This window comes from Molossus molossus, unplaced genomic scaffold (assembly GCF_014108415.1).
Source record: "Molossus molossus isolate mMolMol1 unplaced genomic scaffold, mMolMol1.p scaffold_m16_p_7, whole genome shotgun sequence".
Lineage (NCBI taxonomy): Eukaryota > Metazoa > Chordata > Mammalia > Chiroptera > Molossidae > Molossus > Molossus molossus.
In genome coordinates this window covers 41,056,812-41,070,872 of record NW_023425401.1, presented here as the reverse complement: position 1 = coordinate 41,070,872, position 14,061 = coordinate 41,056,812, and the positions used below count along the sequence as shown (strand labels likewise).

Sequence of the window (14,061 nt, the reverse complement as noted above, 5' to 3'; positions counted from 1 at the left end):
GGGCCAGAGAAGATTTTTTAATATAAAGTGACTTCTAAGCTGAATCTGAAAGAATAAGTGGGAACTATTTAGGGGATAGTGTAGATTAAGTATTACATAAACTTTTTTAAATTTAACTTTTTTATTTATCTTTATTGTTGAAAGGATTACAGATATCCCCCTCCCCACCTCCATTGACCCCTTCCCTGCCAGCCTTCACCACACTGTTGTCTGTATCTATGAGTTATCCATAAGCTTTTAAGTGTTTCCTCATATTGAATTACCTCCACTGTTGTTATTTTATAGCTAGAGAATTGAAAGCTTGAAAAGGTTCTTGAAAACAGTCACAGGAAACAAGATGGAAGATAGAATTTTTCTCTTTGAGAAATAGACAATTTTTGTTTTGAATAGTAATTTTAGTCAATATAATAATTTAAAATCATTTCAAAAGAAAAATTTAAATATTACAGAAAACATGAAAGCATTATACAGATGTACAGTCACACACCAACCACCTAAATTTTACTATGTTTGCTTTATTATATATCTCAACATATCTCCATCTCTATTTTTTAATACATCTTTTTTTATGCATTTCACAGTAAGTCCCTGACTTTAATACATTTTACCCCTAAGCACTTAGGATATATAATTGATAAGAGAATTAAATATTTTTATTTTGGTATTTTAAAATTTATTTTAGAGAGAGAGTAAGGGGCGGTGTGTGTGGGGGGCATCTGTTGGTTTCCTCCCATACCCACCCCAACCAGGTCAAGTCTGAAAGCTGGGTATGTGCCTGACTGGGAATCAAACCCATGACCTTTCAGTGTATGAGATAATGCTCCAACCAGCTGAGCCACATTGGCCAGGGTAATATTTTAAGGTAAAATTTCACATAAAGTGAAATGCACACATCACAAGTACATGATTTGGTTAATTTTGAGAAATGCATATACCTGTGCAATACCAAATTCTATTATGATATAGAACTTTAATTTCACCGTTGAAAGTAAACTCATGTTCTTTGTATGCAATCAGTCCCCATCCTTAGGCCCAAAGGAAACTACTGTAATACTCTTTTTAAACTATACATAAGTTGCATCTGTTTTAGACTTCATATAATTGTAATTACACAATGTCATATTTTGAGTAAGTTTACTTTCACTCAGAAAAATGTTTCTGAGATTCATCCACCTTGTGTTAATCTGCAATAGATTCCTATCTATTCTAGAGTAGAATTCTATTTTATGGATATACCAACATTTGTTTATCCATTCTCTTGTTGATGGATACAGTGTTTGGCTATGAATATCATTGCATAAGTCTTATTGTATATCCCATTTAAAGTTTTTTGTTATGCACGGTTTCATGGAGCAAAAATGTTTACAATTGTTTTAACTACTGTGTCATATAAGGTTTGCTTAATCTGACATATCCATATTCATGTTCTAAAGGCCATACCTTAGCTGGTGCTTTCCTACCAATGTATTGGACTTGTGGGATTTTATTTATATATTTGCTTTTCTTTACTTTTCTTAGCAATTAAAATTTTTTTCCTTTTATTTCTTTTCTTTTAATGTATGTTTATTGTTGTTGTTGTAATTTTTATTAATTTATTTTTGTTACAGATATTTCTCCTTTTTCCCCACTAGACACCCTCCTCCCGATCCGGCCTCCTCCCTCTCCCAGCATTGTTGTCTATGTCCATTGGTTATGTATACGTGCATATAAGTCCTTTGGTTTATCTCATCCCTTTATTCCGCCCCCCTCCTCTGAGGTTGGTCAGTCTGAACCATACTCCTTTCTATGTCTCTGGGTCTATTTTGTTCATCAACTTATTTTAATTCATTATATTCACAGATAAGTGAGATCATGTGGTATTTGTCTTTCTTCGATTGGCTTATTTTGCTTAGCATAATACTCTCCAGGTCCTTCCATGACATCTCAAAGGATAAGAAATCTTTCTTTCTTATAGCTGCGTGATGTTCCATTGTGTATATGTACTACATCATTTTTATCCACTCATCTATTGATGGACGCTTGGGCTGTTTCCAGATCTTAGCAATTGTAAATAGTGCTGCTATGAGCATAAGGGTACATATATTCTTTCTGACTGGTGTTTCAGGCTTCTTAGGATATATTGCTGGATCAAATGGCAGTTCAATTTTTAATTTTTTGAGGAAACACCATATTGTTTTCCATAGGGGCTGTACCAGTCTGCATTCTCACCAACAGTGTGCTAGAGTCCCCTTTTCTCCACACCCTTGCCAGCACTTGCTGTTTGATGATTTGTTGATGGCGGCCATTCTGACAGGTGTGAGGTGATACCTCGTAGTTGTTTTAGTTTGCATCTCTCTGATGATTAGTGATGATGAGCATTTTTCATGTCTCTTGGACATTTGTATGTCCTATTGGGAGAGGTGTCTATTTTGGTCCTCTGTCCATTTTTTAATTGGGTTCTTTGTCTTCCTTTTGTTGAGTTGTATGAGTACTCTATATATTTTGGAAATTAACCCCTTATCTAATGTATCACTGGAAATTATGCTCTCCCATATAGTGGGTTCCCTTTCCATTTTGATGCTTGTTTTTGTTGTTGTTGTTGTTGTTGTTGTTGCTGCTGCTGCTGCTGTGCAGAAGCTTTTTAGTTTGATGTAGTCCCATTTATTAATTTTTTCCTTTGTTTCTCTTGTCTCAGGTATTGTATCAGTGAAAATTCTGATGCGTGTGATGTCTGAAATTTTGTTGCCTACATTTTTAGTATTTTTATGTACTAAATATGTTTTTTATTGATTTTTTAGAGAGAGAGAGAGAAACATTGATGTGAAAGAGAAACATTGATTGGCTGCCTCCTGCATGCCCCCTACTGGGAAATCAAGCCCCCAACTGGGGCAAGTGCCCTGACCCAGAATTGAACTGGGACCTCTCAGTCTATGGAAGGATGCTTATTCCACTGAGCTATACCATCTAGCCTTCTTTTATTTCTTAATTTCACAGTTATTTATGAGACACTATGTTAGTCACCCCACCAGGTCTAGGTGATGTGCCAAATTATACACAGTTTCTTATCTCAGAGATGACCTAGTTTATTGATGGAGGACACATGAACATTACACACACACACGGGCGTGCGCACACGAGCATTCAGTGCAGCGAGAACATTGAGTAGGGTTCTTTGGAATACAGAGGAGAAGGGAGTACAGTAAGGTGTATAGTGACAAGGTACAGGGGAGCTACTGGGAGAAGTTGAATTTTCAGTAGATTTTTGAATTTAGCACTTAAAAATATGTTTTGTATGGCATCTTTATTTAATTCATGAGTAAGCTGATACCTAGAGAGGTTCACTTATTTGTTCAAGAGAGAGTTAGATGAGAATTAGAAATTTCGTCTTCTCAGTTTCAATACAGTGTTTTCCCTTCTACAATGTGATATTTCATACATTTGCATAACAACTGATTTACGGCCTACCATGTACTAGGCCTTGGGTCATGTTTTATGTTTTAGGAATTAAAAATGAACAAGATAAAATTCCTGCCACCAGGAAGTTTCAGTCAATCAGTTAGTGGTGCTAACTACCAACACACACACACACACCCACCCACCATATCAGTGATAGGAGCAAAATCCCCTGTGAACACAGAAAACATGGCAACTAAAGCTCTAGGAAGCTAACATAATTTTATGCAGGGTTTAAGTGTTTTACTCTGAGTATTACCTTGAGGGTAATCAAAAGGTTTCTACCTGCCCTCCCCTCAGGAACATGTAAATCAAACGTCTCAAGGAAAGGTCACAAAAATCTCAGATTCCCATTCTACTTCATGGCGATGCCCGAAAGCTCTTTCTTGTAATACACTTTGGGGTCCTTGAAGACAGACATTTTGCATCCCTGAAGTCTAGTCGTGTTCTTGTACGACACAGTGGGTGCTTAATAAAAATCTGAGTTATCAATGGAAGTATGAAAATATTAAGTGTGGCAATGAGGCTTCAGGCGAGCTCTCACAGAGCCAGTGAGTGGGAGTGCTGAGATTTGCAGTCTGTTTTCCCAGGGACTTGTCATCTCAACAAAGCCTGGGAAAAGCAAAATGTTGGGGTTCATGCTGTGACTTTTCTCCCTATAATCCTGTCCCTGTGGCCTCAAAGCTTGTCTGAAGCCTTGGACTTCACTCATTGAGAAAAAACACAAAAGCAACCTTATTTTTCCTGACAGATACTCAGTGTCAACTTCCCATTTTCTCATTTTACTTCTCTACTTTAGAATACATCCAGTTGCTCCTAGGGCTGGTCAGCTTCCTACTTCCTTTATTTTTAAACAAATTCTTGCCCTGGCTGGTTTGGGTCAGCGGTTAGAGCGTCGGCCTGCAGTCCGGAGAGACCCGGGTTCGGTTCCCGCTAAGGGCATGTACCTCGGTTGCAGTTTGTCCCCGGCCCTGGTTGGTCGTGCGGGTGGCGGCCACTCGATGTGTCCGATGTTTCTCTCTCTCTCTCTCTGTTCCTCTCTCTCCCTCCCACTCTACCTGAACAAAAAATGGAAAAATGTCCTCGGATGAGGATAAAAATAAATGAATAAAAAATAAAACAAATTATTGTTCTTCTCTATATTCCCTTTGATAGCACAGCCCCCATCTCATTCCAACAGCCTTCGAAAGCTTTCTATGACTTTAACAGTGAAAACATTGGGAGAAATTATTCCTCTTATTTCTTTTTTCCCATTAAAGAAGCATGATTTATTTTAATAGGGTACATTTTAAATCATTTTTCACTAAATTTATCACAGTGACATTGGTTAATAAAATTATATAGGTTTCACGTGTGTAATTGTGTAATACATCATCTGGGTGTTGCATTGTGTGTTACCACCCAGAGTCAAGTCTCCTGTCTCCATATATTTGACTTCCTTTACCCTTTACTGCACCCCCCACCTCCTTTCTCTCTGGTAACCACCATACTGTTGTCTGTGTCTGAGTTTTTGTTTATTTTTTTTGTTTATGCATTTGTTGCTTTCAGTTTTATATCTCACATATGAGTCAAATCATATGGTTCTTGACTTTTTTCTATCTGACTTACTGTGCTTAGAATGATATTTTCAAGATCCATCCACGCTTTTGCAAGTGTTAGTATAACAGGCTATATTTCAAATGTGTCATATCACAAACACCAGTAGGGATATATTTGTGTTAAAATTTTGATTTATTATCAAAGAAGAGTTGTTTTTAATATCTTTGGCATATATGTACCCAAAAGATTTTCCCCAAACAAATGATCTTATGTCTTATTGGTGTTTATTTCTGCCAGCCTTTTTTTTATTATGTAGCCTATGCTATCTTGAGAATATTTAGTTTCTATAAGTTCTGTTTTTTCCATAATTCACATGACAAGGTCATCTGTTTCAGCACCTAGGTCGGATGTCCCCTTAGGAAGGTGTCAGTGGTTTCTTCACAAGAATCACAGCTACATCTTTTGGTATCAATTGCAATCATGTGTTTGCTTCTATTTTGGATGGTCTGTCTTATCTCCTGGATATCAAAAGCATCCTTCAGGGCAGGCATGCTATCTGTTTTATATCTGACACCCTTATTTAAATGTAAAATCCTAATTACAAGTGGCAGGTACGTAGATTAAAATGACTGCCAGGACGTTCCTTTTGGACATGTGAGGTCCTAAAATCTTACTGGAATTTTAGTGAGTTGATTTTGTTTTAATATTTTTCCTTCCTAGGAAAAAGAAGACCACTTTGAATCTGTTCAACTGAAATCCTCAAGATCTCCGAATATATGAAAAGACTGTGCTATAGCTTTCAGACTCATGAACAAGGAAACCTGCTCTCTAGTTTTACAGGACCGTAGATTAGAGTCTGTCCTCGTACCCGGCACATTGGGGATGTTATGGAGAAGGGCCATGCCGCTGAAAAGGGAAGGAGGTTGAAACGTTTGATTGCCTTATCACATGGTCAAGTATCTTGCCAAAAATAGGAAAGCAAATGGTTTGGGTCTCCACTGAAGATGAAGCTCAACTCAGGAAGAGATTTAGCTGTATATACACAAGGTGAAGCCCACCAGTGCACTGTTGCTGCATGCCATGTAATTAATGGATAACTTTTATTGTTTATAACTTCACATTAAAAAGAGTGCTTTGGAAGGCAGATGTCAGCATATGCATTGTGATCCCATTTTTGTCATTTCTTTGTTTATATTTTGGGGAAGATTTGAAAACATTTTAAAGTTATACTTCTTTTTTTCCCATTATTTATTTACCTTAAAACATCTCTTTTTATTTAAAATGGTGAACAAAGAAAGACAATAAACTTTTTTTCCCCCCCCATAGGGTATCTTTATTGATTTCAGAAGCCTAAGTAAGCACTAATCTTTTTGGAGGAGTCAGCATATGCTTGGGTCATCTAAACTTATAATTGACTTATGAGTTCCATTCTTGGTGGAACTGGTAAGAAAAGCTTGACTAGAACTGTTGAAGAAATCTTTAAAAAAAAAAAAAAAGTAAGGAGAAACCTTGACTTTTCAGTAACACAAATAAATGACACTGTCACAGAAGTCAAATGGCTTACGACAGTTTATGTAATGATTTGAAATGAGTGTGAAAGCTTGTTTATCAAATCACCTTGCAAAATCATGAAGACAAAAGTGAGATGACTTGTGTGCAATTATGGATAACTGTATAAAGGTATTGGAGTAATTCTGTGGTCTCCATAAGTGGGATATTTGCTGTAAGTCAGGCATGAAAGGTTACATGATTATCATTCTGCTACAAGACTTAGAGGATCATGACTTCTATGGACGTTTTTCTTATTAAGCCAATAAAGCAGGAATTCAGTTTTGAAAAATTGCATATAATTGTATTCATAAGAAGAATGTGGTTATGAAATAAGTGTTGTTCTTATTAAAAAATGATCTAGATAATTTTGATATTTCCTATAACAGATTACTAGTATTAGCAGAACTGAAATATTATTTATTAAAGAAGTTTGAATGAGGTTGGATTTGACCAATTTTGAGCAAACCCTAATTATTTTAGAACTGATAAAGAGGGGAGTTTCCTGGCCATTGATGATCTAAGGTGCTCTGGTTTGTTTCCAATTAACAGTAATCATTACAGATCTTAATCCACATTTTAAAAAAGACTGGTGGTTGGCTGAGGGAAGCAGGGTACATGGGCAGGGTTTGTTAAATGTTTTGCCCCACATCTTTCAATGAGGTATGATTTGTAACTTTTGATTTATCGGGTTATGTCTTTATTTTTGTGGAAACTGGGAAACAAATAATTATGTTTGTCTGACTGGTGGGTAAAACACTGGATGATGCTATTGTTGAATGAATGTGTGTTTTTGTGTATATCTCTGCTATTGGATTTGTGAATATATGGCCATTATTTTATTGTTGGTGTGAGATTCAGGAAGGGCATCAATTAGTATAAACTTTTTCATGTTTAATTTTAAAAATATTATAAAGAAGAAATTATTGGCATTGTTCATTTTAATCTTGCTAATAGTGCTAATGAGCCTTTCTCCATTTTTGGTCAAAATTTAAACAGAAGAATGAAAATGCATTTGAAATGCACCCTTTTAGAAGAAACCTGGCAAGGTTATACAGCTGGACAGAGTCAGGAAGTTCCTGCACAGTTGCCTGTCACTCTCCTTTGTCTTCGGCTGTGCTCAACATGCATGTTCCAAGCCATAGAGATCATTGGGATTTGCTCCCAGGTAGCTTCTTTCTCCTCCTGTCACTGGACTAAAATCTCTGACATGTCAAAGATGCCTTAAGTTTTAATGAACTCTCTAAAATGTAGTTGGTATTGAAGAATTTATTTCTAATTTTAGATATTAGATAGATTTTTGTCAGCTCAATCCTGTCTTTGGAATGGAGCTGCCCTTTTTCCTGTGGATCCCAGTGGTTGTCATTTTATTCCAAGCACTAAAGTATGACAGAAAGAATAGTATGAGGGAAATATTCCAACCAGTCCCGGCTATAAAATTCACTTTAGTTTTAGGTCTTGCCTTTGCAAAGCTCAGTAGAATGCTGACAGGCTTTTAAAAATTAATCATGTTTCTATGACTTCTAATTGACATTTGTTGTTCCTTCCCCTACCCCCCCCCCCAAGTGGTGGGAGAAGTTATTCATTATTTTTCTAAACGGCGCAGTTTTGAAGCCTTAAGTACTTCATTAAGTCAACTGCCACCTATAATATCTCTTAGCACTCTGTCAAAATCTATTTAAATCAGTTTTTCACTGGATGAGACCATGTCTTCTATGGATACATTATATCATGCCATTTAACAATGTTAAGCAATTTGATATGTGTTCACTTGTTTTAAAAGACTGACTCTTATTCTTGTTGACTTTTCCCCCTTTTGGTTACTAGCAATCAAGTCCTTTCTAGGATTAAAAAATGTTTCATAGTATTTTTGTGTAGACTTTTGTCATTATTTTCTTCCCAAGGAAAATGGTGGTTTAAATGGTTCTGTGGAAGAATTGCTTGGGTCCAGTCATTTACCATCTAGGATCTCCAGGTTTCCAGGTGGTGGCTCATTTAACTACGGTTTTCAGGATTGATACGACCAATTGTCCATTGACCTATATCAATAGAGCTACTTTTTGTGGTTCACAGTCATTCCTTTTTTTTTTATCCTCACCCAAGAATATTTTTCCATGTATCTTCAGATAGAGTGGGAGGGAAGGAGGAGGGAGGGAGGAGGGAGGGAGGAGGGAGGGAGTGGGGGGGGAGAGAGAGAGAGAGATCAATATGAGACAGACACATTGACTGGTTGCCTCCCACATGACCCCAACCAGAACTGGGGATGAACTGCAACTGAGGTATGGCCCTTGACTGGAATCGAACCAGCAACTCATTGGTCAGTGGGCTGACATTCTAACTGCTGAGGCAAACAGGCCAGGGCCACAGTCATTCTTGCTATTAATAGCAAGATAATGTTCAGATCAGTTCTCTCTTCTTCATGAAAGTAAATTTCCCAAGAGTTAGGGTGGGAAGATGACTTCATTGACAAGTTTAAAGTCAGTGTGTTGCTCACATTTATCTTTTTACATAAAAGATATGTAGATCTTCAGAAGACTTAAAATACCCTCATATCTATTTTATAGTAGCCACAAATATTTTCTCAGGTTTATAGGCCAAAATTATAAATTAGGGTTGTACAACCCTAAAGAAAAAGTACCAAGGGAAGTAAGCTTAAATTTAGAAGCCTCTACAGCCCTGGCCAGTTTGGCTCAGTGGTTAGAGCGTTGGCCTGCGGTCCAGAGAGACCCGGGTTCGGTTCCCGCTAAGGGCATGTACCTTGGTTGCAGTTTGTCCCTGCCCCAGTTGGGGTTGTGCAGAAGGCAGCCACTTGATGTGTCCCTTTCACATCAACGTTTTTCCCTTTCTCTCTTCCTCTCCCTCCCTCCCACTCTATTTGAACAAAAAATGAAAAAATGTTCTCGGGTGAGGATAAAAAAAAATGCCTCTACACCTGACTCACTCCTTGGATATTAAAATGGAGTTCACAGTAACTGGCCAGAGACTATACTCTGCTGGGTTTCATGTCTCTTAGTTTAACATTTTCAGATGTGTTCATTTTAGGATAATAAAGGAAATAAAAATTTGTTATGGGGTTGAATATTGGAAGTCAATTGATACTATTACTGTAGTTGTATAGATCAGAAGCAGCAAACTTTTTCTGTTAAGGGTCAGCTAAGTAATATTTCCAGCTTTACGGGGCTCTACTGAACTCCTCACTGCCACTGTAGCATGAAAGCAGCCACAGACAACATGTAAACAAAGGGGTGTGGCCACATTCCAATAAAGCTATTTATGTACACTGAAATCTGAGTTTCATTTAAGTGTCACTTGTCATGAAATATCATTCTTCTTTTATTTTTTTAGAATAGTTCATCGATTTTTTTAGAGAGAAGAAGGGAGAAGAGAGAAATATTGATGTGAGAGCACAACATTCTCCCACTCCCGCCACTGCCACCCCCACCAGCGTGTGGAGCTGCAGCCTGGGCGTGTGCCCCGACCGGGAACCGAACTAGCAACCGCTCAGTGCATGGGATGACGCCCTACCAACTGAGCCACACCGACCAAGACAATATTATTCCTCTTTTGATTTTTTTCCCCAACTATTTAAAAATGGAGACACATTCTTAGCTCAGGATTTGACCTGCGAGCACTGCAGCCCACAAGCAAAATGTTCAGAAGAATTTGAGTCTTTGCCCTTTAGGAGCTTACTACCTTAAAAGTTTCTCAAATCTTTAGAAATGTTCGAGAAGAAAATAACCTATCACCCTCCCTTGATGGTTTAATCAATAGACAAAACAAGATACCCAGATTCTGAGTTCCTTTTACAGTTCTTGGACTTAGTTATGGTTATTGGTCAGCAACTGATAAAAACCAAAGCAAGGGAACTGGTTCAGAGTAAACAGCAAGATTAATTTAAAAGCCTTTTCTCATTGAGGTTTATATAACATGCATTGGTAAGATAACTGGATTTGTAGATAATATTCAATTTTGTATACAGAGCAATTTATTTTATTTATTTTCAAATACTTTTTTTTTCCTTTTTTGATTTTAGAAATAGAGGAAAGGCAAGAGAGAGAGAGAGAGACATCAGTGCCAGAGAACACTGATTGGCCACCTCCTGCATTCCCCTCACTGGAAATTGGGCCCACAACCTGGGCATGTGCCCCGACGAGGAATTGAACTGGCAACCTCTTGGTGCATGGGTCAACAATCAACCAGCAAGCCACACTGGCTGGGCAATATACAGGGCAATTGAAAGTAACCATATGGATGTAGGGGATATTGATACATAAAGTAGCTTCATTGTAGGTTCTTGAGCCTGAGCACTGCAGAGGGTCTTTGTATGTGGTTAGGCAGGGCACACCTCAACCCACACACATTTACCAAGCCTTGTTGAAGACTTACTGAGCTTCAAAAGACATGTAGGATTTCTTTAATGATTGGTGGGTCAAGACAGAGATCTCCAATTTCCTTGAACAAAATGTCCCAGTAAGGCTTTTAATTTGTTATATGTTGTTTTTTATTTTTTCTCCTCATCTTATTAATAGCTCTTGGAAGAAGAGCTTTGTCTAAAATAGCTTGTGGATATTGGTAAATTTGTTTTGGAGTAGGGCAAGATTTCCTTTTTCTCAGATGGTTTCTGGTTACACAAACCAGTTAAACCAGGGGGAATTATGTAAATCTACATTTTCTGAACAGAAGTGATAATTGCCTATTCATACATTTGGGCCTGTTTAGTGGAGCTGTGGTGGTGGTAATCCTCACAGGTGTTCCATCGTCCTGGCTTCCCTTTCTCGGGCTGCTCCGTGCCTATGGCCTGTGCTGGTGGTTCAGAGGCTCAAAGCTTTCATGGTGGATAAGGAGGAAAGGGGGGCTTCCTACGAGAAAGTGTAGAGGTGAAGACAGAAAAGGGACACTGTCCAAATCACCTTGTTCTTAGCTACTCTCTTAATCTGTCCTCTGTGTGGTCTGCAAACCATCTTGCCTAACATCTTGAATATGGGACCTTTATATTTTACCATGATAAACCTGAGCAGGCAAGAGACTCTGTAGCTACTTAAACCAGAAAGGACACAGAGCATTTCAGAAACTGTAATCATTTGGAAAACCAATGATAGTCTATCATATCATTAGGTTCTACGTTTTTTAATGAGTGGTATATACCCTTCTGCTTGAGTGCCTTAAATTCAGAAAGTTTTTGCAAAGATGGATCAGCTCAACTGGGTTTATATTCTGGAAGGATGAACTGTTACTGGAATGAGAAAAAAATCAATCCCAAATCTATTTGTTTGAAATGGCTTATGTAAAAAAGATTTTATAGCAGCTATTTTCCATACATACACTGAATATTTTTTGAAAAATTATTTTAAGAATCACATGTTAGATGATCCATGTTGAAATGGGAAACATTTGTGGCAGTGAAGGAGAAAATGGTGACAGCTGTTAGTTACTGCATTTTCAGTTTACGGGCAGGGCATAAAATACAGTGACCAGAGATCAAAACCCAGCTATCAAAAAAGTTTTCTCAAGATTCACCCACAGACTAGTTATCTTGTTTAAAAAGATCCATGATCAAGTTGGTTGTTTTAGGCATCAGCTGTGTCTCTGTGTCTGATATTGCCTTCCTCAGACTGTCACATTCCATCAGTGGATTGGCTTTATTTTCTCCCATCAGCCTTGCCACAGCCTGTATCTCAGGCAGGTGCTCATTCTGAGCACATTGATCCAGCACTTCTGCCAGTTTCAGTCACAGATGAAGTTGTTTTTTTTTTTTTATCTAGTGCTGTTGAATCTACTACCCACTCCTGAAAATCCAGGTTCTTATTTGCATATGGGAATTCAGTGCCTGGTGAGCACTGTTGTCTTTGAGCATCTGGTGAGTTTTGGATGGATTAATCGGTTGCTGATTCAAATGCATTCAGAAGGAAAAAGAGAATTTCTAACATCTGACTCCTCACTTCATTTCCTTCAAGGCCAGTCCTGTTGGCTTTTGCATACCTGCTCATTATTTCTTGATATTTCAAAAATAATATGAGCATGTCTTGGTTAACCAGGCCCTGGTTATTGAGTCTGTGGGTCCCTCATATCCTTGATTCCCCTCTTCCTTCCTCTCACTGTCTTCCTCAGTCATAGTTCCCTCATTAGAATACAGTCTTCATGCTTCTTAAAGGCAGAAACTACATCTTATTTATCTTTCTCTTCTTCATGGGCTGAAGAGTGGGCCTCCCCAAAAGATATGTCAACATCCTATCCCTGGGACATGGAAATGTGACTTCATTTAGAGAAAGGGCCTTTGCGGATGCCATTAGGATGTTGAAATGCTATCATTCTGGATTATCCAGGTGGGCCCTAAATCCAGTGAGAAATACCCTTGTTAGAGAAAAATGAAGGAAAAGACAGACTCAGAAGGCAATGTAAAGGTGGAGGCGATATTGGGGGATGTGGCCACAAACCGAGGAAGGTGGCAACCGCAAGCTAGATGAGGCATGGAATGGATCCAGCCCTAGAGCTTCTGAGGGCCTGGTACCCTGCCAATGCTTTGACAGAGGACTTCTGGCCTCCAGAATTGTGACAGAATGAACGTCTGTTGTTTTAAGTCACTCGGTTTGTGGTAAGTTGTTATTCAGCTACAGGAAGCTAATGCATTCTTTATCCATGGCACCTGGCACAGAACTTGACAGATAGTTAGGTTCTTAGTAAATTTTTCTATATTAAGAAATGATCTGTGGCTAAAAGGCTTACAAGGAGAAATAGGATAGTATTGGTAAGAAGAAGCCAGTTTTAGCTTTTCCATATTTTCCCTGTTTGCTCTTTATTTAGGCTAGTGAAACATTCAATTTTAGTGACAAGCCTGTGTGCCTGAGCATTGTCACCGGTACTTTGGAAAAGCATTGAAAAATAAAATATCCTGCATTTTTATTGCCTTCTTAGCTATGAATGGTGAGAGTGATTTTGCAGTGAAGTGGCAGGATGCTTTCCCAGTGCCCTTCCTACTAGTTAAGGTTGTTTTTGGAAATGAAAGCCATTGAACCTTCTCTGCATTCAGAATACAGGAACCCACTCCTTCTTTCCTCGGAGCCCTACCTGGACAAGTTCTGGAGGCGGTACAGATGTGGCTTAAAGAGACTAATATGTATATTGTCATCTGGCCTCTGAAATGGCCTGATACTTTCTAATCATTGTGACCCGTGAAGAAACCCAGATCTGCTCACAACTCTGCAGGGTAACAGTTTATGTTCAAAGTACATATAGACATGAAGAGAAGCACAGTTCATTTCTTCCAACAGTAAAAGTAGAAATGGTCTGAAGTCAACATATTCAGGTTTACTTGAAGTGATTCAAAAAGAACAAACCATTATCCACCATGCTGGAAAACCGTGATGGTTTATTCTCAATAGCTTTATATTAATACAGATGCTTTTTATTTTGTGCTGAGAAAAACAATCTGTTACACATTATGTAACTTTAATATACAACATAGAAACTCATCCTAAATTTAGTACAACAAGAACCTACAAAAACTTTATAGGAAAAAAAGTTACCTAATATTGCCACCATATT

At 38.1% G+C, this 14,061-nt stretch overlaps 1 protein-coding gene across 1 annotated transcript in view; it reads left to right on the top strand.

Annotated features, from left to right (window-relative positions):
- Window positions 1-8,591, top strand: part of ELAPOR2 (endosome-lysosome associated apoptosis and autophagy regulator family member 2) — a 211,648-nt gene extending 203,057 nt beyond the window's left edge. The window contains exon 22 of the mRNA XM_036247350.1: window positions 5,692-8,591. Coding sequence (XP_036103243.1) covers window positions 5,692-5,751 — 60 coding nt within the window. The 3' untranslated portion in view covers window positions 5,752-8,591. The remainder of the gene's footprint in view (window positions 1-5,691) is intronic.
- The last annotated feature ends 5,470 nt before the right edge of the window (window positions 8,592-14,061 follow it).